This window comes from Pongo pygmaeus, chromosome 11 (assembly GCF_028885625.2).
Source record: "Pongo pygmaeus isolate AG05252 chromosome 11, NHGRI_mPonPyg2-v2.0_pri, whole genome shotgun sequence".
NCBI lineage: Eukaryota > Metazoa > Chordata > Mammalia > Primates > Hominidae > Pongo > Pongo pygmaeus.
The window spans coordinates 71,354,116-71,378,211 of record NC_072384.2 but is presented as its reverse complement, the minus strand read 5'-3'; the positions used below and the strand labels follow the sequence as shown (position 1 = coordinate 71,378,211).

General features: G+C 38.1%; 1 protein-coding gene across 8 annotated transcripts in view; it reads right to left on the bottom strand.

Annotated features, from left to right (window-relative positions):
• Positions 1-12,290: 12,290 nt before the first annotated feature.
• Positions 12,291-24,096, bottom strand: part of DYNC1I2 (dynein cytoplasmic 1 intermediate chain 2) — a 60,953-nt gene continuing 49,147 nt past the window's right edge. For 4 of the 8 annotated variants that reach the window (XM_054477009.1, XM_054477002.1, XM_054477007.2 and 1 more), the window contains 3 exons: positions 16,496-16,636; positions 14,756-14,881; positions 12,291-12,926 (listed from right to left, as the gene is read on the bottom strand). In XM_054477009.1, coding sequence (XP_054332984.1) covers positions 12,813-12,926; positions 14,756-14,881; positions 16,496-16,636 — 381 coding nt within the window. In that variant the 3' untranslated portion in view covers positions 12,291-12,812. The remainder of the gene's footprint in view (positions 12,927-14,755; positions 14,882-16,495; positions 16,637-24,096) is intronic. The other 4 variants (XM_054477011.2, XM_054477005.2, XM_054477010.2 and 1 more) reach the window with 1 other exon arrangement.

Below are 24,096 nucleotides of genomic sequence, written 5' to 3'. Positions count from 1 at the left end.
CAGAAAGAACTAGCATCAACATCAACAAAAAGGACGTCCACTCAGAGACCCCATCCGAAGGTCACCGACATCAAAGACCAAAGGTAGATAAATCCACGAAGGTGGGGAGAAACCAGCACAAAATGAGTGAAAATTCCAAAAACCAGAATGTCTCTTCTCCTCCAAAGGATCACAATTCCTCGCCAGCAAGGGAACAAAACTGGATGCAGAATGAGTTTGACAAATTCACAGAAGTAGGCTTCAGAAGGTGGGTAATAACAAACTCCTCCAAGCTAAAGAAGCATGTTCTAACCTAATGCAAGGAGGCTAAGAACCTTGAAAAAAGGTTAGACGAATTGCTAACTGGAATAACCAGTATAAAGAAAAACACAAATGACCTGATGGAGCTGAAAAACACAGCACGAGAACTTTGTGAAGCATATACAAGTATCAACAGCCGAATCGAACAAGTGGAAGAAAGGATGTCAGCGATTGAAGATCAACTTAAATAAAGCGAGCAGACAAGATTAGTGAAAAAGGAATGAAAAGGAACAAACAAAGCCTCCAAGAAATATGGGACTATGTGAAAAGACCAAATCTACGTTTGATTGATGTACCCGAAAGTGATGAGGAGAACAGAACCAAGTTGGAAAACACTCTTCAGGATATTATCCAGGAGAACTTCCCAACCTGGCAAGACAGGCCAACATTCTAATTCAGGAAATACAGAAAACACCACAAAGATACTCCTCGAGAAGAGCAACCCCAAGACACATAATTGTCAGATTCACCAAAGTTGAAATGAAGGAAAAAATGTTAAGGGCAGCCAGAAAGAAAGTTTGGGTTACCCACGAAGGGAAGCCCATCAGACTAACAGTGGATCTCTCTGCAGAAACCCTACAAGCCAGAAGAGAGAGGGGGCCAATATTCAACATTCTTAAAGAAAAGAATTTCCAACCCAGAATTTCATATCCAGCCAAACTAAACTTCATAAGAGAAGGAGAAATAAAATCCTTTGCAGACAAGCAAATGCTGAGAGATTTTGTCACCACCAGGCCTGCCTTACAAGAGCTCCTGAAGGAAGCACTAAACATGGAAAGGAACAACCAGTACCAGCCACTGCAAAAACATACCAAATTGTAAAGACCATTGACACTATGAAGAAACTGCATCAAATAATGGGCAAAATAACCAGCTAGCATCATAATGACAGGATCAAATTCACACGTAACAATATTAACCTTAAGTGTAAATGGGCTAAATGCCCCAATTAAAAGACACAGACTGGCTGGGTGTGGTGGCTAATGCCTGTAATCCCAGCACTTTGAGAGGCCGAGGCAGGTGGATCACGAGGTCAGGAGTTTGAGACCAGCCTGACCAACATGGTGAAACCCCGTCTCTACTAAAAATACAGTAATTAGCCGGGCATGGTAGTGCAGGGCCTGTAATCCCAGCTACTCAGGAGGCTGAAGCAGGAGAATCGCTTGAACCCGGGAGGCGGAGGTTGTAGTGAGCCGAGATCGTGCCACTAGACTCCATCCTGGGCGACAGAGCGAGACTCTGTCTCAAAAAAAAAGAAAAGACACACAGACTGGCAAATTGGATAAAGAGTCAAGACCCATCAGTGTGCTGTATTCAGGAGACCCATCTCAAGTGCAAAAACACAGGCTCAAAATAAAGGGATGGAGAAATATTTACCAAGCAAATGGAAAGCAAAAAAAAGCAGGGGTTGCAATCCTAGTCTCTGACAAAACAGACTTTAAACCAACAAAGATCAAAAGAGACAAAGATGGGTATTACATAATGGTAAAGAGATCAATGCAACAAGAAGAGCTAACTATCCTAAATATATATGCACCCAATACAGGAGCACCCAGATTCATAAAGGAAGTTCTTAGAGACTTACAAAGTGACTTAGACTCCCACACAATAATAGTGGGAGACTTTAACACCCCACTGTCAACATTAGATCAACGAGACAGAAAATTAACAAGGATATTCAGGACTTGAACTCAGCTCTGGACCAAGCGGACCTCATAAACATCTACTGAACTCTCCACCCCAAATTAACAGAATACACATTCTTCTCAGCACATCACACTTATTCTAAAACTGACCACATAATTGGAAGTAAAACACTCCTCAGCAAATGCACAAGAATGGAAATCATAACAAACAGTCTCTCAGACCACCGTGCAATCAAATTAGAACTCAGGATTAAGAAACTCACTCAAAACCGCATAGCTACATGGACACTGAACAACCTGCTCCTGAATGACTACTGGGTAATGAAATGAAGGCAGAAATAAGTTCTTTGAAACCAATGAGAACAAAGACGCAACGTACCAAAATCTCTGGGACACACTGAAAGCAGTGTGTAGAGGAAAATTTATAGCACTAAATGCCCACAAGAGAAAGCAGGAAAGATCTAAAATCAACACCCTAACATCACAATTAAAAGAACCAGAGAAACAAGAGCAAACAAATTCAAAAGCTAGCAGAAGACAAGAAATAACTAAGATCAGAGCAGAACTGAAGGAGATAGAGACACAAAAAACCCTTCAAAAAAATCAAGGAATCCAGGAGCTGTTTTTTTGGAAAAGATGAACAAAATACATAGACTGCTAGCTAGACTAATAAAGAAAAGAGAGAAGAATCAAATAGATGCAATAAGAAATGATAAAGGGGATATTACCACTGATCCCACAGAAATACAAACTACCATCAGAGAATACTATAAATACCTCTATGCAAATAAACTAGAAAATCTAGAAGAAATGGCTGAATTCCTGGACACATACACCCTCCCAAGTCTAAACCAAGAAGAAGTCGAATCCCTAAATAGACCAATAACAAGTTCTGAAATGAAGGCAGTAATAGTCTCCCGACCAAAAAACGTCCAGGATCAGACGGATTCACAGCAGAATTCTGCCAGAGGTACAAAGAGGAGCTGATACCATTCCTTCTGAAACTATTCCAAACAATAGAAAAAGAGGGAATCCTCCCTAACTCATTTTATGAGGCCAGCATCATCCTGATACCAAAACCTGGCAGACACACAACAACAACAAAAAAAGAAAATTTCAGGCCAATATCCCTGATGAACATCGATGTGAAAATCCTCAATAAAATACTAGCAAACTGAATCCAGCAGCACATCAAAAAGCTTATCCACCACAATCAAGTTGGCTTCATCCCTGGGATGCAAGGCTGGTTCAGCATAAGCAAATCAATAAACATAATCCATCACATAAACAGAACCAATGACAAAAACCACATGATTATCTCAATAGATGCAGAAAAGGCCTTTGATAAAATTCAACACTGTTCATGCTACTCAATAAACTAGGTATTGATGGAACGTATCTAAAAATAGGAGCTATTTATGAAAAACCCACGGCCAATATCATACTGAATGGGCAAAAACTGGAAGCATTTCCTTTGAAAACCGGCACAAGACAAGGATGCCCTCTCTCATCACTCCTATTCAACATAGTGTTGGAAGTTCTGGCCAGGGCAATCAGGCAAGAGAAAGAAATAAAGGGTATTCAGACAGGAAAAGAGGAAGAATTGTCTCTGTTTGCAGATGACATGATTGTATATTTAGAAAACGCCATCTCAGCCCAAAATCTCCTTAAGCTGATAAGCAACTCCAGCAAAGTCTCAGGATACAAAATCAATGTGCAAAAATCACAACCATTTGTATACACCAATAACAGAGAGCCAAATCATGAGTGAACTCCCATTCACAATTGCTACAAAGATAATTAAATACCTAGGAATACAACTTATAAGAGATGTGAATGACCTCTTCAAGGAGAACTACAAACCACTGCTCAAGGAAATAAGAGAAGACACAAACAAATGGAAAAACATTCCATGCTCATGGATAGGAAGAATCAATATCACGAAAATGGCCATACTGCCCAAAGTAATTTATAGATTCAATGCTATCTCCATGAAGCTACCATTGACTTTCTTCACAGAATTAGAAAAAACGACTTTAAATTTTATATGGAACCAAAAAAGAGCCTGCATAGCCAAGATAATCCTAAGCAAAAAGAACGAAGTTGGAGGCATCACACTACCTGACTTCAAACTATACTACAAGGCTGCAGTAACCACATGGCATGGTACTGGTACCAAAACAGATATATATATGTATCAATGAACAGATCAGAGGCTTCAGAAATACCACACATCTACAATCATCTGATCTTTGACAAACCTGACAGAAACAAGCAACGGGGAAAGGATTCCCTATTTCAAAAATGGTGCTGGGAAAACTGGCTAACCATATGCAGAAAACTGAAACTGGACCCCTTCCTTACACCTTATGCAAAAATTAACTCAAGATGGATTAAAGACTTAAACGTAAGACCTAAAACCATAAAAACTGTAGAAGAAAACCTAGGCAATACTATTCTAGACAGAGGCATGAGCAAAGACTTCATGACCAAAACACCAAAAGCAATGGCAACAAAAGCCAAAATTGACAAATGGGATCTAATTAAACTACAGAGCTTCTGCAAAGCAAAAGAAACTATCATGAAAGTGAACAGGCAACCTACAGAATGGGAGAAAATTTTTGCAATCTATCCATCTGACATGGGGCTAATATCCAGAATCTATGAAGAACTTAAACAAAATTTACAAGAAAAAAACAAACCTCATCAAAAAGTGGGCAAATGTTATGAACAGACACTTCTCAAAAGACACTGATGCAGCCAGCAAACATAAGAAAAAAAGCTCATCACTGGTCATTAGAGAAATGCAAATCAAAACCACAATGAGATACCATCTCAGGCCAGTTAGAATGGCGATCATTAAAAAGTCAGTAAACAACAGATGCTGGAGAGGATGTGAAGAAATAGGAATGCTTTTACACTGTTGCTGGGAGTGTAAATTAGTTCAACCATTGTGGAAGACAGTGTGGCGATTCCTCAAGAATCTATAACTAGAAATACCATTTGACCCAGCAATCCCATTACTGAGTATATACCCAAAGGATTATAAATCATTCTACTATAAAGACACATGCACGTGTATGTTTACTGCGGCACTATTCACAATAGCAAAGACTTGGAACCAACCCAAATGCCCATCAATGATAGACTGGATAAAGAAAATGTGGCACATATACACCATGGAATACTATGCAGCCATAAAAAAAAGGATGAGTTTGGCCGGGCGTGGTGGCTCACGCCTGTAATCCCAGCACTTTGGGAGGCTGAGGCGGGCAGATCACAAGGTCAGGAGATCGAGACCATCCTGGCTACCATGGTGAAACTCTGTCTCTACTAAAAAATACAAAAAAATTAGCTGGGCATGGTGGCAGGCGCCTGTAGTCCCAGCTACTAAGGAAGCTGAGGCAGGAGAATGGTGTGAACCTGGGAGGCAGAGCTTGCAGTGAGCCAAGATTGTGCCACTGCACTCCAGCCTGGGCAACAGAGCGAGACTCCATCTCTAAATAAATAAATAAATAAATAGGTAAAAAGATGAGTTCATGTCCTTTGCAGGTACATAGATGAAGCTGGAAACCATCATTCTCAGCAAACTAACACAAGAACAGAAAACCAAACACTGCATGTTCTCACTCCTAAGTGGGAACTGAACAATGAGAACACATGGACACAGGGAGGGGAACATCACTCACTGGGGCCTGTTGGGGGTGGGGGGTTAGGGGAGGGATAGCATTAGGAGAAATATCTAGATGATGGGTTGATGGATACCACAAACCACCATGGCACGTGTATACCTATGTAACAAACCTGCACGTTCTGCACATGTACCCCAGAACTTAAAAGTATTTTTTTTTTTAAAAAGTTCTAGAATCACTTTCTAGAAGCCAGAAGAGTAATCCTAGTACCTCTCTCTCACAAAGAGTTGCTTTGTGGTCTTTTACATATGTAGTATTATATGTAGGCTTATTTGAGCTGAAAACTGTCATAAAAGTAGTGCAGCAACTTGGTTAAGTACACAAGTCTAAAATCAAGACTTTCTGTGTTTAGTTCCTAAACTATGACTCACTTAATGTCCCTAGTCCCAGGGATATGCTGGACCTGGCTTGTACCAGCCCAGTGAGAGCCCACTATGTGTGTATCTTCCCAATTCCATTTTCATTGATACTACATTTGTTGTTTGCAATTGGCCATGGTGGGAACATTTACATCATGCAAATTGGCTACAAACCACTTTCCTCTTTTGTAAATTAGCAATCATATTTCCCACATCTGTGTGTATATATATATCATTTAGTAAATGCTCAGTAAATAGTAGCAGTTATTACTACTACATGGTCAGAATGTACACAGGCCAGTTCTTTGTAAGGCAGAGGAAATGGTAACTTTAGAAACAGCTGTACATTTCCACTAAGTATAAAGTAATGGTGAAAGACCTTTGAGTAGGTTCTCATATCACTCCCATCTCTATTTTTTTTTTTGAAACTTATACTGATTTGGCGCTCTCTTTCAGCAGCAGAATAAAAAAGCTAAGATAAAGATTATAAATGAATCCTAACTGGTCAGGAAGGCTTTGTGTGGTAAAGCAGCTGTGTCAGCAGAGATATCTGAATTTCTAGGAGCCTGTTTTTAACCTCTAACAGTCAGGAGATAAGAGCCTGAAAAGCTTACAGGAGCTACTGAAGATCAGATACTGAACCTGTTGAAGGTTATTTACTTATCACCTTCCATAATACCAATGCTTCATACCTGTATGGTGCTTCATAGATTAGCATGCATTTTCACATATATTCGGGTTTAATTCTCATAACTTCTCTGAGAAGTGGTAGATGAAGGAATAGGCTTAGAGAGGTGAAAACATTTGCCCAAAGACATGGTTAACTGAGTTTCAACAAAAGTTGACTCTTAATATTCAAGGCTCTTAGAACTGGAAATATAAATTTCAGGACTACCATGTTTGAAAGGGCTAATCTACCAACTAAATATTAATATTTGGAGTCGATTATTTCCTCTCAGTTGATGTAATTCCAATTAAAGCACATCTTCTTGACATTCATTTAGCATTTTGGGGCATGTGATCTACATGAATGTATTATTCCAGTTATTCCCGGTAACGCTGATACTGCAGCACTCATTTTACAGCAAAGAGGGGGAAGGTCTAGAGAGATGAAGAATTTGTCTAAGATGAGGAGCAGGCAACTCAGGGGCAGTCTTTTTTGTATTACACTGTATTATTCCTTATTGGACTTTTAGCACAAAATAAAAATTTTTTCTTGATACAAATACTAAAGTTACTCCTGAGTTTGAGGAAGACTAAGGCTTATCATTTCTTTTACCTCTAGAAAATGAAGTTTCCTTCAAATCCATCTAAGAACCCTTAATGTACTGACAAATCATGACTATATCAAACATTATTAGAAATGAGGCCCATTAATAAGGGCCCAGTCATTTTACCAAGTTTCTTCCTCAATGGGTATTTATTACATCAGGTTTTGACTTGTTTCTGGAAATCATATTTTGGATATAGTAAGAGAGCAGGGCTCTGCCGATCCAGATATGAAGCAGATAAGAGCTATTTCTGCAGGACTGATCTCAAGGTGTCCTGTAAGCCTGACAGCCAATACACAGTTCCTTAAGGAACAAAGGTCTTCCTTTTAGTGATCATCTTCTCACATGAGCACACATTATTTCCAAGAGGACTAACCCTAGGGAAGGGAGAAGTACTGTGTAAACAGCATAACAGCTGAATAGCTGTTGTCCCTAGATTTGTATAGAAGTGACTGATTCTGGTTCTGCCACTATGTAACTGTATAGTCTTGAACCAAGTTTGTTCTCTCATTGATTCAAAAAAGGAGTTCCACTTGCCCTTTTCAAAGGCTTCAGATACCACAGTCAACGTTCTGTATATAACAGAAGAGGAACAGCTGAGTCTAGGATGGAAATTCAGAGTGGGTCATTTTTTTTCCTACTAAACGTAATCTGTAACTTTATCATAGAATGTAATAAAACGTTCCTAGAAAAAGTATCACTGATTAAAAGCAATTGGTATTTTTCTCAGTTCACTGCTACTCCTGAACACTTGAGGATTCTGCTGAGGGTTTAAGTTATGTGATTTCCTAGAATTAAAAACTAATAATAATTTCTTGAACACCAACCCACTTTATCCTGAGCTCGTTACATTGCACAGACGGGTACACAGATGGTCTCTCTCCCTTCTTGTATTCTTAAAAAGAAAATGAAAAGTAAAATCCCTTATTTGTATAGTACTTTGTAATATAATTTACAAAGGTCTTCACATATACATTTTCTCACATAATTGTCACAGAAAGCAAATATTTTCCTCATTTAAAAGATGATAATACTTACCCTTGTCCTAGGTTACACTACTAGAAATGGGAGAAATCAGGAATAGAACTTGGGTCTTTTGTACCCAGTGTTCTTTCTCTCATATACCAAGCCACTCTTAAATATAAGAAATTTTGTTTCAATGCATTTCCATTACCTTGTTCAGGAAAAAAAAAAAAATCTAGTACAAAAATTCACAAAAGATAAAATTACTTGCTATCAAAGTCTTACCACTGGTATACCTGATTTCAGGAGTCACAGTGTCAGGTCTCTGCATGTTCGGCCCAACGCAGGTGTGTTCTACATCCATACAATCACCGCCCCACAGCTTTCTGACCGAATCAAGTACATTATAAGAGAGGCAGGATAATACATTACCAGAGACCTGAATAAGCGACCACACAAAGTGAAACAGACCTTTCAGAAAGCTCACCTGAGTGCAAGCTGTTCCATCCTCTGACTGGGAACTGGTAATGGAATATTAAGAAGCCAAAACTGGGATTCCTGCTATGAAACTAACAACACAAAATACCGTAATTTTATAAAAGTTTGTAAAAGACTGCTGATTTGCTATGTGGAAACTATCAGTGGCTAAAAGCTACATACTGAAAACTTAAATTCCTGCCATCCATTTGAACTTTTAGAAGTTTGGGAATTGTGAACATGGCAGGCAGAAAGACAATCTAAATACCTAAAGTCCAACAAAAGGAATGAGAGAACTGGCCTATTGTGAAAAGCATTCCAGTGTGATGGATTCCAAGTTTTATAGTTGGTATTCTGGTTAGCAGTGTAGGATTTTTCTCTAAGATGGACTCCATAACATGTTTCCTATTTATGAAAAAGGATTTACAAAATGTAATACAATACACGCAAATTACTACCATTTGGGGGCTGTAAAACTTTTGAAAAAACTGGTTAAAAGAATGTTCCTAATTGTAATCTTCCCCTTCAAAAGAAATACTGAAAAATGGCTGTTCTCTTAATACTGCCTTTGGGGCAATTTCTAATTCTCTGACAGCATTAGGAGCCACTAGATTTGTAAGCCAGATCTCTAAGTAAATAATTTCACAGCATCAATAATTTTTAATTAGTAAATGATAAGGTCCTAGTTGGGAGTGACTTTTCCTCAAACCTGTAAGGTCTCTAAGTTGCCTAGCACAGGGGGCCCCAACCCCTGGGCTGCAAACCAGAACCAGTAGTGGTCCGTGGCAGGCGGGTGGGTGGGCGAGTGAGCAATACCACCTGAGCTCCCCATCCTGTCAGATCAGCAGTGACGGCATTAGATTCTCATAGGAGTGCAAACCCTAATAATGTGAACTGCACATGTGAGGGATCTAGGTTGTGTGAGCTCCCTCCTTATGAGAATCTAATAATGCCTGATGATGATCTGAGGTGGAACAGTTTGATCCCAAAACCATCTCCCCAACCTCCCTGGTCCGTGGAAAAATTGTCTGCCATGAAACTGATGCCTGGTGCCAAAAAGGTTGGGGACTGCTGGCCTAGCAATCAGCAAGATGGTAGCAGGAAAGCAAGATCTCCTTTCTTGTTGCTGTGTAGCTTGGATTAAAAACAAAACTCAATGGGAACCCCATCACTAAGTCATCAAGAAGAAGTAAAGCTGTTGGCTTTTTAACTTTGGCTTATCCTGAAGACTGAGACATGACACCAGCACCCTAGATGATAAGCAGCATCTGGAGCTGCACTTGGAGCTCCATTCTCTTTAGCATACATTTAGCATTTTAATTATACAGCTTTCTCATTTAGAAAACTATTAGAATATCAATGTTGAAATACTGGGGTTGTGGAAAAGACATTTAAAAATGCACCGCCCAGTGAGTGGTAGGTGACCACTGAAATTTATGGCAGCGCTTTAGGGAAAAACAAACAAACAAAAAAACCTACTGGCTTTCTGACTTAAAAATAATGCACTACTCAATATAAAGGAAAGATAGTATGATATGCTTCACAGCAGATTTTCACTTATCCATTCAAGTCTTTCCATATGGTTCAACGGGTGGATATTACCGTCTATCCACACTAGTACAGAACAGACTACAACATTTTAACAACACTGAAAGACTAGGACCAATCATTCCTAAATTTTAAGTCATCCATTCCTTTGAGATGCAGTATTTCAGCATTATTGTAACAACATTTTATACAAAGAGATTTTCTAAACTTTATAGGGAACTGGATCTGTAAACAGGAAGAAAGCTTCTACCAATGCATATTTGGTTTAAATAATACCAAAAAATGATTATTTCAGAGATTTATTGCAAGTTAATTGTCTGTGAAGCTGGATATTCCTTAACATGAAGGTAATAAACTTTAACGTTCCATTCAAAAAGACAAAAACCATACAACAAAAAATAAGAAATTAACCAGAAAGCTATAGCTTGTTTTCTTACTCAGAAAAAAAGTATAACTGATAAGGTACAATTTCTGTAACTGGATATTTTTCAAAATTATAAGGCTTTTAGTTCTAAAAGTATAAAGAACTGTGATGCACTTCTAGTCAACCTAATCTTGCTAGAAGCTTTATCAACACTGACAGTCTCAATACTTTCTCTTTTGCTATTATATAGTCAACTTTAAAGGTAATTCCTTAAAGTAAATTTGTGTGTTCCTAAAAATACAGACTAAAGTTGAATGGGCAAAGGTATACATCGAATTTTCTGGGGGAGAAGGGGAGAAGTCATTCCCAAAAACTGAAACATTTAAACATATTTTATTCTTTCTTTCACAACTAAACACAACACCTTGAAGCTGAGGAACATCTGATTTGCCATATGATTTCCAACCTTTTCTTGTCCACTATGTTTTAACACTTGTTTTCCCTACTTTTAGTCATTTTTACAAACTGAAGGTAAAGATACAGTAACTACATGAGTAGTGAGTACATGAATTTTTCTATATAAAGAAAGTGTGACTCTGCTAAAATTGAAGTTTTGACTCACAGACACTGCTACAATGAGATAACTTGAGATGTTGTCTTTGGTATATAATGGGCAATTATGGAGTATTAATTTATGAAACTGAATATAGAAAAGTAAAGAATGGCCTACTTTTCTATATTCTGTTTCATATACTGATACCCCATAATTGAGTAGAGCTGAAAGAAAATTCAGAAATCATTAAATCAAAACTTAATTCCTATATATAAAGAATGAGGCACAGACTTGGCTAAAATCACACTTCTCATAGGTGCTTCACCAAGAATGAGAGTTTGGGGCCAATAATTCCAGGTCAGTTATTCCTTACGCTATACACTACTCATTATTTGGAAATTTCTCTCCCAACAAATCTTTGTTACAATTATTAAAAGAAAAGTGTTCACATTCTGTTTTCTAATCTCTCTTCCTAGTTCATGTTCTGTTGAATAAAAGACAGTTACACTTCAGAAGTACAAAAGGTTGGGATCAAATAAATAGACAATTTAAAGTAGATAAAATCAAGATCTGATCATAGTCCTTTCCTCTATTCCTGAAATTCACTGATTTCAATACTGATTCTTAGATATTTGTCACCTACCTTTTGGACTTGTAGACAATGCTGTGGCAACAGATCTCAAGATGTAGATTTTAATGCCAAAGTATGGGTCCATTTGAGCACTTTGCCTTTATGGCTACTGAAATCATGAAATCAATTTCTCTCAAAGATTTTACTCTCAGTGAGGTCACATACATAGTTCTTAATCAGTGAAAATTATAGGCAGCTTTCTATTTATCCTTTAAAGGAAATATGTCTTAGATGGAAAGAATATAAAGTAGTAAAGCAAAAGTTAACCTAGGAGAAATTTTTTCACCAACAGATTATCTAGACATCAGTTCATAATGCACTGGGAGATCTATAGTATATACCACATGGTATATTTAGGGCACGCAGCTCTATAGGATTTGAGATGGCTGCTCACAATAGGAGCTTCAAGAAAGATATGGAAAAAATATATTTTATAAAAGATGGAAAAATTCAAGTTGTAAGGAGTAAAAATGAAAATTTGAAAAGTTAACGCATATTTGTTTTTATTTATAGGTAACTACCACATGAATTATAAAGACAACAAAGGATGTCAGAATGAACATGGATAGGTGTATGCATACTACGGCTAAGGAGAAACAATGTTCCTACATATTATGGGTAGTGAGAACATTATCTGTATAACAGGGAACTGTGATTATTTAAAAATATGCAGAACTTATTTCATCTGTGCTTTAGAAATAACTGTATACAATGTTATAAGTTGAAAAGAACTCAAAATAACTAATACCAAATATACACCTGTGTATTAGAATTCAAAAAAGCTGCTTTCTGTGAAGTCAATCAGCTATATTAAAAAATGACACAAATCCAAAACAAGATGCATGTTATATATAAAGGGACATTGTAAGTTTCCTTGCTGCATTAAACCCATGGTTTAATCCATGAAACTTCCTTTTAATTATCATTTAGATAGAAGCATGCAAATAGTCTCAGGATCTACTTAAGAACGTTTCCCAAATCCACTAGTTACACTCCCCTTTTCAGGAACTAAGCAGGTATTCGGGTAGCTGCTTCCTCCTCTGCATCAGCTTGGTTTGCATTAATTTCTGCAAGTGTTCGGCCAAACCGTGCCCATTCATCATTGCGGGGAACAGCAATCTGCTGTTAAAAGAAAGACAATGTTTTATATACAATGAAATAAAAGATCATTTTGCCCACTATTATTCAGTTTGTTTTCAAATAATTTTTCTGTTAAAAAGTAATAATTGACCTGAATGGCCTTTCCATAATTACAGGGACTATAACAATGATTCACAACATTTCAAAACAAAAGACGGTGTTTGTGAAGTGTGTTGTGACAGCCTCAGAAATGACTTGGCTATTATCACCACCAATGCAAGAGAGAATAACAATGATGCTTTGTAAATATAACTCCTATGCACCATCTCATGGATTTTGTGGGAGAGGAATTCCTTAAAATTTTTTTTTACTGTATTCTTGCACAATTCCTAGTAAGAAAGTGTTTGAAGCATGGTTCATAAGGGGGCTGGTTTCTTGTAAGTATTTTTGTTTGGAACATAAGGTAGTCTTTCTTGATACCTTAACTCCTTCATCAAAAGCTGTGCTACTATTTACCGCTTTAGTGTTGCACTGGTGGCAAAAGAGCCTTGTGATGCTTTACTTCAGAGGCAGCCCAATAACATACATATATATATATAAAATTTTTTTTTTTGAGACAGTCCCACTCTGTTGCCCACGCTGGAGTGCAGTGGCACTATCTTGGCTCACTGTAACCTCTGCCTCCCAGGTTCAAGTGATTCTCCTGCCTCAGCCTCCCGAGTAGCTGGGATTACAGGCATGTGCCACCACGCCTGGCTAATTTTTGTATTTTTAGTAGAGATGGGGTTTTGCCATGTTGGCCAGGCTGGTCTCGAACTCCTGACCTCAGGTGATCCACCCACCTCATCCTCCCAAAGTGCTGGGATTACCGGTGTGAGCCACTGTGCCCGGCCCCAATAACAAATATTTTTGATAACTGCCATTATAATATCATAGGAGTCTGACACTGTCATGTTAGGGCACAAACCACTCACTGTGGCAAATGGCTGTGCCTGTTTATAAATCTACACTATCCAGTAGGGTAGCTACTGGCCACATGTGACTATTTACATTTAAATTAATTAAAATTAAACATTCAGTTACGCAGTTGTAGTAGCAACACTTAAAGTGTTCAATAGCCATATGTGGCTAGACGCTACCATATTAGTGCAGGTACAGAACATTTCCATTTGTGCAGATAGTTTAATTGGCTGCTGTAAATGATTAAATCTACCTCCCACCAGATCCAATTGCTAGAGGCCATGGGATATCCAGAGAGGAGAGAAATCATGAGGCATAGCAAAGGAAAGTGACTAAGGTCACTTTTTTAACCCCTAGCCAGGGTTAAAAAAGAGGAAATCCATCCTGGGCTTTGTGTTCAGCCAATCAGAGCAGCAAAGATGAGAGAGCTCATCCTATTGGATTCCATTACTGTGGCTTTGCATCAAGGCTTAAGAATCAAGATGCACATTTCATGAAGTCACAGATGGTTCTCAAAAGATACTACTTTTGGTTTCTACTACCTGGCCCAAATTAATGAATACAGAAAAATAAATCTTATTTCAATATCAATAAAACCCCAAAGTCCACCTATAACTCCAAACTTCTCCCCGAAGAATTTCTAATTTCCAGCAATGCATGCTTCAAGAAACAAGGTACTTTCAATGTATTTATTGTATTACCCTCAAAATCTGTTGCATGGGACACAGACCATTCGGTTTAGAAAGAAAATGTTTCAAGAGTTGCTTCTGTGGTAGGAAGTAAGTTTTATCTTTACAACCATATAGTTTATACAACTCATAAACCTCAAAGCCTAGGGTTAGCCACAAAGATGCCTTTACTACAATGCAACTAAATAGATGTGTCAAAATTATAGGCAGGGAGTCCCATACCTCTCCCACATCATATATAACAATCTGTCCTTCAGAATCACCCACAGCAATCTCTCTGCCAGAATGGGTCCATCTCACACGATTAAGAGCAGGATTACCCTCCACAGAAATGCTGGCAGTTGGTACCTAAAGTCATTTAAAATAAAGGACAGTGTTAAAAGTTTCATCAAGATTTCTATAAACATGTAAAACAGTAATTCTTCTCTCAATCTGGCTACATTTTTAAAAACAAAGATGAAAACAGATAAGAATTTCCCCAACTTTCTTCTTCTTCAGTGATATATTATGAATGACATTATAGTCAATCCTTGAAAATGGTTTGGGAAAATAAGTCTTTGTATAAAAAATTCTCAGAAGACTAGACACATTATTTTGAAAGGTCTTCTCTTGAATAAAGAATCCTTTTTTGTTGTTTTAATGTCTTTAAGAAGTCAAGCTGTTTGAAAACACATGGCCAAAACCCATTTAAAAAGAAAACACTTCAAAAGCCCTCATAAGCAGATTATGGTTCAGTTGTAGAGGACAGGAATCACTTGTGCAGCATGTATCTCTATCAGCTGAAACCTGTATTTGACTCACTGTTCCTAGAAACAGTTCATACTGAAGGTGCAGTATGAGTCAGTCTAAAGCCTCTTGTTCCATGAGCTAGCTGGAGAGAGCCAGGATGATGGCACCAACACAATGGCACCAGCTCCCTGGAATGTGACTGTGTCTCTTCTTTGCTAAGGAAGAAGAGTTTTATTTGCTACACATGGAGCAAACATTCAGTGTTTGAATTCAGACTAAAAGTATGATAAAATTTTAAAACAATTTTGAAATTTGACAAAAAATCCTTCTAATTTGTATTAGTCATCCCCAAATAATTTAACCCCATACACAGAATACCAAAATTGTTATAAAGAAATATTAAATTTCAATCCACATTTAATTGTAACCTCAAATCTCTAAGACTAAAATCCAAATTAAGAAAACAGAATTGGTACCATTCTAGCTAACTAGGAAGAGATGTGGGAGATCTGAGTTGACTCTCTCTCAACAATTGTTATTGATAGAAATGCTAATATTAATTATATTACCAACAGCAATATAGAACAGAATTCTAAGAATATTTTTAAGCTTCTCTAAGCTGGTAAAAATACATGTGACTAAAAATAAATAAGAGTTGCAATTAAATTTAATTGCTAATAAGTGATTTTAGTACAGCAATTAGGAAATTTGATAGTTTCTATATTCATTTTATAGTAACACTCTGTTTTCAATCCTTCATGGAAAAAAACTCATCAAAAATCAAAATACATTTTTCCTTCCTTCAAACAAATCAGGCTAAGATGAATGTTTATGGATGATATACAATGCTATCAAGGCTAAGAGATAATTTAGAAATTCAGAATTAAGGTTAACATACTTCAACAGTCTGAAACTATCTGCTTTCTAGCCTATGAATGAAAAACATCCCAGTTATCTTATGAATGAGACTTTGCCAGGACATTAGAGACATGACAGTGCTTTTCAGAAGTAAAAGGAAATGCCCCAGTGCTCCTGGCAACATTATTTCTCCCTTCAGTTCTTTGCAGCATGCTGTTTATTATTTAGGGTACAAAGCTTATTTGAGTTCTTTGTGATGAATCTACAATCACAGAGCCTTTTTACATTCTTTGGAATAAAAGGAATTTCACAAATTATTCAATAAATATCCAATTTTCTATTTTTCAATGCAATTTTTGTTATTTTCCTGCTCACCTCTGTGTCATTATTGAGATTCCACAAATCCAATCTCCCCATGCCATCCACACAGGCAAACAGGGCTGGGTGGGTAGGTGACCACATAACATCATAAACATAGTCTGCATTATCTTCAAATGAATACAAAGGCTTGTTATTCTGAAAGAGAAAAGTTGATTCTTAGCATGGTCCATATATGACATACAAATCATTAAACTACTTATCACTGGAAAAAAAATGACATACATTCAACAGGTATGATAACATTTTATGATATTTAACTCAGCCTAGAAAAAGTTCCTATAATTTGTTTCACTACAGAATTACCTGGTATTGTAAACTAAGAATCAACTATTGATTGCATTTTCTTTTTAACTTGTAGATGCCATACTGTTTAAAAAAAAATAGAATATGCTTCAAAAACATTTGTCAATGAGAAGATTCTGGGAAGATAACAGCAATAGCATTGTACTTTTTAAATCTCCTTTAGATCGCCCCATAAACTCAGATAAAGCAATGAGGGCAGGAAGAGCAAAGATTCACAGGCAGCATCTACAGCAGAATCAGGAGACAAACTTCCAAATAAAATCAGGTGGAAACAAACCTCTCACAACTACAAGACTTGTATGGTATCAGTATCTGTGTGGGAAGAAGATGAAGGAAGGCATGAGAACTTCTGACAGGTGGAGAACAGAACCTCACAGTCACAGCAGATGCTCACTGGACAGTGTGGTGGGCTAATCTGAGAACAGCAGCAAAAACTAGGAGGCAGTTTGGCACAATTCCATTTATAAATACATTTGACCCTTGAACAATACAGGTTTGAACTGCACAGATCCACTTATACTCATATTTTCTTCTGCCTCTGCCACCCCTGGGACAGCACAACCAACCCTTCCTCTTTCTTTTCCTCCTCAGCCTACTCAACTGTGAAGATGATAAGGATGAAGACCTTTATGATGATCCACATCCACTTAATGCATAGTAAATATATTTTCTCTTCTTTATGATTTTCTTAACATCTTCATTTCTTTAGCTTGCCCTTAAGATGACAGTACATAATACATATAAAAAATATGTATTAATCAACAGTTTATGTTGTCAGAAAGGTTTCTGGTCAGCAGTAGGCTATTAGTAAAGTTTTTTGGAAGTCAGAAGTTATATGTGGATTTTGAACTGCTGGGATGGGCGTTGGCACCCCTAACCCCTGCATTATTCAAGGGTCAACTGTAAATGCAAGCAGACTACAGTGCAGTATAAGTAAGTTCTCACAGTACAGTCTAGGTGCTATAAACTCTCAAAATTAACAAATCAAAGTTCCTTTCCAAGACAAAGTCTCACAGAAGAGAAACTGCTGGGAGTAGAATCCGAGTTGTAGAATGCCAGACAAAAGAGACAAAGCAGTAAGTTCAGATAGAAGTGGTGGAGAGATGCAGAAAAGGCACATCTCAGAAAGCACAAGGTACATGTATTCTCACTTTGCAAAAGCCAGAGAAGAGAGAGCTTTAACCTAGAAAATGAACTAGGAAAGTTATCCTTGCCCATTCCCTCCCTCCTAAAAGTATACAAAAATTCATTTCGCTAGTAGACAATAGCAAAGAAAAGGATCTCAGTCAGATTCCATAAAAGTTATTGTGGTGTCAAGAAAATCAGATAGGAAAGGAATAGTCTTTTCAAGAAATGGTGCTGGGAAAACTAGATATACATATGCAGAAGAATAAAGCTGGCCCAGGTGCCATGGCTCATGCCTGTAATCCCAGCACTTTGAGAAGCCGAGGTGGGTGGATCACATGAGCTCAGGAGTTTGAGACCAGCTTGGCAACATGGCAAAACCCCGTCTCCACAAAAAATACAAAAATTAGCTGAGCATGGCGGCATGCACCTATAGTCTCAGCTACCTGGGGGGCTGAGATGGGTGGATGGTTTGAGCCCAGGATGTCAAGGCTGCAGTGAGCTGAGATCACGCCACTGCACTCCAGCCTAGGCGATGGGAGTGAGACCTTGTCTCAAAAAAATAAAAAAATAAAAAAAAAAAAGCTGGATCCCTCCTTCCTTACATCATATAGAAAAATTAAATGTATCACAGATCTAAATAGAAAGTAAAACTATGAAACTTTTTTTTTTTTTTTTTTCTGAGACTGCGTCTCGCTCTGTCGCCCAGGCTGGAGTGCAGTGGCGTGATCTCAGCTCACTGGGTTCAAGCGATTCTCCTGCCTCAGCCTCCCAAGTAGCTGGGATTACAGGCATGTACCACCAAGCTCAGCTAATTTTTGTATTTTTAGTAGAGAAGGGGATTCACCATGTTGGCCAGGCTGGTCTTGAACTCCTGACCTCAGGTGATCCACCCACTTCGGCCTCCCAAAGTGCTAGGATTACAAGCGTGAGCCACTGTGCCTGGCCAAACTATGAAACTCTTAAAGGAAGCATACAAGTAAATCTTTGTGACCTTGAACTCAGCAATGATTTCTCAGTTGAGAAGCCAAGAGCACAGTGACAAAAGAAAAAGTAGGTAAAATGAGCTACATCAAAATTAAATACTTTTGGGCTTCAAATGATATCAAGAAAGTGAAAAGAGAACCTACACAATGGGAGAAAATATTTGCAAACCATGTATCTGATACATCACTGTGTCCACAGTGCTTACAATAGCCTATAAGTACATGAAAAGATGCTCAACATCATTAGTCGTGAGAGGAATGCAAATCAAAACCACAATGAGGTATCACTTCATACCACTAGGATAGCTAGAATAAAAAAGTAACAAATGTTGGTGAAGATACAGGAAATCAGAACCTTCATACCTTGCTGGGGAATGTAAAATGGTGCTGCCACTTGAAAAACAGCTTGGCAGCTCCTCAAAATGCTAATTAGTTACCATGTGACCCAACAATCCCACTCCTAGGTATATACCCGAGAGAAATAAAAACTTGCACATTCACAGCAGCATTATTCATAATAGCCAAAAAGCAGAAGCAACTGAAGTGTTCATCTGATGAATGGATAAACAAAAAGTGGTATACCTATACAATGGGGTATCATTCAGCTATAAAAGGAACAATACATTGATACAAGAAGTATCAATATGAAGGATGACCCTTGAAAACATTATGCAAAGTGAGAGAAGCCAGTACACAACTGCATGATTCCATGAAATGTCCATGAACTGTCCATAACAGGCAGACCCAAAGAGATAGAAAGTAAATTGATTAGTGGTTTCCAGGAGCTGTGGGGGTAGGGGAGAATGCGGAGTGACTGCTAATGGGTATAATGTTTCTAAAATTTGAAAATGTTCTAAAATTAGATACTGGCAATAATGCGTGCCTCTGTGAATGTACTAAGAACCACTGAATTGTATACTTTAAAAGGGTGAATTTCATGGTATAAGGATTTTGCTCAATAAAACTGTTATTTAAAAAGAAACTTATTTTAAAAGAAGAGATACGGTGATCTAAAAAAAAAAAGTGATAAAGAAGATCAGCAAAAGTACATCTACAATGGCAGGTCCTGAAGAAGAAAACCAAAGCAGTAATACAGAACAAATACCAAAAACAACTCAAAAGAACTCTCCTAAAATAAAAGACAGCTTGAAACTACGTATTGAAAGGGTATCCTGTGTATCTAGGAACACTGACCCTCTAAAGAAAAGGGAAAAAATAATTTGATCACCCACATTTTTAAAAAAGACCAAATCGCAAGTAGGAAAAAGAAAATCAGATTGTCATCAGATTTTGTGACAGCAATGCTTTTTTCCAGAAGTCCACAGAGTAACTAAGGTATGCAAAGAAAGAAAATGTAAGTCATGGATTTTATAAACAATCAAACTAATCTTCATAATCATGTACTTTCGTGGAATATGAGAATAATGCACCTGTGGGCACCTTCTGCATCATGTACTATAGAATGAGCTTCAGATGACCAAAAAGACTGAAGAGACGTTAACGTAAGGTCTGGTGGATAACCAAGTCATTTATGAGGGTAAACGTCTCATTATGGAAACATAAACTATCTGCAACCACACACATTAATATGAATGACACCACAGGAATGCAAAATCGAGACTGAGAAGCCCTACAGGACCAACTTGACAGACACCAACCTGGTTTCTTCCTCAAGAATAAAACAGCAAGAAAAAAAAGAGGAATGCAAGCCCTACTTTAAAGAGGAACTTAAAAGATATGTCAATTGTGGCTGGGCTTGGTGGCTCAAAATCGCAGGACTTTGGGAAGCCGAGGAGGGCCGAGGCAGGCGGATCACTTGAGGTCAGGAGTTTGAGACCAGCCTGGCCAACATGGTGAAACCCTGTCTCTACAAAAAATATAAAAATTAGCCAGGCATGGTGGCGGGCGCCTGTGATCCCAGCTACTCGGGAGGCTGACGCATAAGAATCACTTGAACCTGGGAGACAGAGGTTGCAGTGAGCCAAGATCGCGCCACTGCACTCCAGCCTGGGCAACAGAGTTGAGATTCTATCTCAAAAAAAAAAAAAAAAAAAAAAAAAGAGAGATATGTCAATCGCAAATGGATGGCCCGCCTTTGGATCCTGCTTCAAATAAATAGTAAAAAGAAAAAAAAAATTGAATACTGATAGGCCATTTGATGACAATAAGGAGCCAATGTTCGTTTTGGGGGGTTTAATAATGATATGGTAGTATTTTTTAAAGAGGTTTTATTTTTTAGAAATACATAATGAATATTTATAGGTGAAATGGTATGTATAGGCTTGATTTTAAATATTGGAGAGGTTAAGTATAGACAAGATTGGTCATGTGTTAACTGTGGAAGCTGGGAACAATAATGGCTTCATTATATTATTCCCTCTGCTTCTGTATCTGAGATTTTCCATAATAAAATGTTTTAAAATTGTGAATTAAAATTTTTCAGATATGATAGTAAATGTCAACAGCATGATCATTTTAATAGCCAAAATGTTTGCTTTTAATTTAAAAACCAAAATTTTAATAAAACTTAAAACTAAGCTAAACACAAAAATTAAAAGCCTTTTTCTTTTACAATCACTATCTGTCACTCTCCCTGGTAACACTACCAAACGAAGTCTCACTCCGAGAAGGTGGTTTTCTTTTTTTTTTTTTTTTTTTTGCACTCTTGTTGCCCAGGCTAAAGTGCAATGGTGTGATCTTGGCTCACTGCAACCTCCGCCTCCCAAGGAGCTGGGATTACAGGCATGCACCACCACACATGGCTAATTTTGTATTTTTAGTAGAGATGGGGTTTCACCATGTTGGCCAGGCTGGCCTCGAACTCCTGACCTCCGGTGATCCACCTGCCTTGGCCTCCCAAAGTGCTGGGATTACAGGTGTGAGCCACCGTGCCTGGCCGAGAAGGTGGTTTTCAACCTACGATGTGCACAATCATCTGCAGAGCTTTTGAAAAATACAGATGCAGGGCTCAACTCCAGATGCACTTCATCAGTATCTCTGCTGTTGCTCCACTAGTGATTCTGATGCACACCAATGATTAAGAACCACTGTGCTAAGGCCTCTGACTCCTGAGGTGATAGTGTACTTCTTCAAAAACAGCTTATTTTTAAGCAATGTTATGTCTTCCATCAAAGACCAAGTAATTCCACTCTAGGTATATACCCAACAGAAATGAGTGCTTATGGCCCTCAAAAGACATCTACAATTATGCTCACAACAACACTATTTGTAATGGCCCCCAACTGGAATGAATGCAAATACCATCAGCAGTAGAATGGATAAATTATGGTATATTTACATAATGGAATAGTATACAGCAGAGAGAACAAATAATCTACAACTACACTAACAAATATGAATGAATCTCACAAACATAATGTTGAGCAAAAGAAGCCAGACACAAATGAGTATCTTTTTTTTTTTTTTTTTTTTTTGAGCTGGAGTTTCGTTCTTGTCTCCCAGGCTGGAGTGCAATGGCACGATCTCAGCTCACTGCAACCTCCACCTCCCGGGTTCTAGCGATTCTCCTGCCTCAGCCTCCCAAGTAGCTGGGATTACAGGTGTGTGCCACCATGCCCAGCTAATTTTTGTATTTTTAGTAGAGATGGGGTTTCACCACGTTGGCCAGGCTGGTCTCAAACTCCTGACCTCAGATGATCTGCCTGCCTCGGCCTCCCAAAGTGCTGGAATTACAGTCGTTAGGTACTGCGCCTGGCAGAGTATTTTCTACTCTATGATTCCATTTTTATATGATACAAAATATGAAAAAAGCTACATGCAAATTAGATTAAAACTTACTTGTATTTATAATATAAAAGAAGATTGCTAAATGTATCAGGAAATGGTTACTAGGCTGAGTACCTGGGTGATGGAATAATCTGTACAACAAACCCCCATGACATGATTTTACCTATATAACAAACCTGCAAACGTACCCCTGAACCTAAAAGTTCAAAAAAAGAAAATCATCTACTCAGTGGACGAATATGCAGCCAGAGACAAAAACAGGATGCATTGTAACTGGGTAAAAGATTACAATAAAAAGAAAAATAAGGCTGGGCGTGGTGGCTCACACTATAACCCAACCACTTTGGGAGCCCGAGGCAGGCAGATCACTTGAGGCCAGGAGTTCGAGACCAGCCTGGCCAAGCATGGTGAAACCCTGTCTCTACTAAAAATGCAAAAATTAATTGGGCATGGTGGCACATGCCTATAATCCCAGCTGTCTGGGAGGCTGGGGCATGATAATCGCTTGAACCTGGGAGGTGGAGGTTGCAATGAGCCGAGATCACCGCACTGCACTCCAGCCTGGGCAACAGAGTATGGTCACGAGTCAAGCCATATTTTTCCTAAGCTCTTTAAGGTTGTACACTGAGTTGAATAGTGTCTTCCCAAAATTCGTGTCTACCTGGTATCTGTAAATGTGACCTTATTTGGAAACAGGGCCTTTGCAGATGTAATCAAGTTAAGATGAGGTCATATTGAATTAGGGTAGGTCCTAAATCTAGCATGATTGGTATCCTTAAAAAAAGAGAAAAATTCGGACACAAACAGGTAGAATGCCATCTGATCACAGAGGCAGAGGCTGGAATGATGGTAGCTGCAAGCCAATGAACAGTAAGGATTGCTGGCAACCATCAGAAGCTGGGAGAGAGACAAGAAACAGATTCTCCTTCAGAACGTCCAAAAGTAACTAGCCTGTCAACACCTTGATTTTGGACTTCTAGCCTCCAGAAATGTGAAAGAATAAATTTCTGTTGTTTTAAGTCACCCAGTTTGTGGTAATTTGTTATGACAGCTTTGGGAAAAGAATATAGATTATTTTTCAAAGCTGGGGTAAGCGGGGAGTTCTAGATTAATAACAAAGACAGTCCCTACATTAATCACGTGAAGATAATAGTGAGATGCTTCCTAGAGAATTGGGAAATAAATATGTCATCAATTTGGATCAGAAGAGAAATAAATGGATTCTCTTCCAAAGAAATGGATTCCAAGGTCAGAAATATCTTTCTATATAACTTGACTGCATATATTAACTTTTTGAGACCAAATGTGTCTATTAAAATAGAAATACAAAGAAACAATCTTACAAGGAAAATGAAGACAGTACCCATTCAAGCATCATCCAGGAGAAAGGGAGTCTCAACCAATGGATTTTGAGAATTACTACCCCATGGCAAG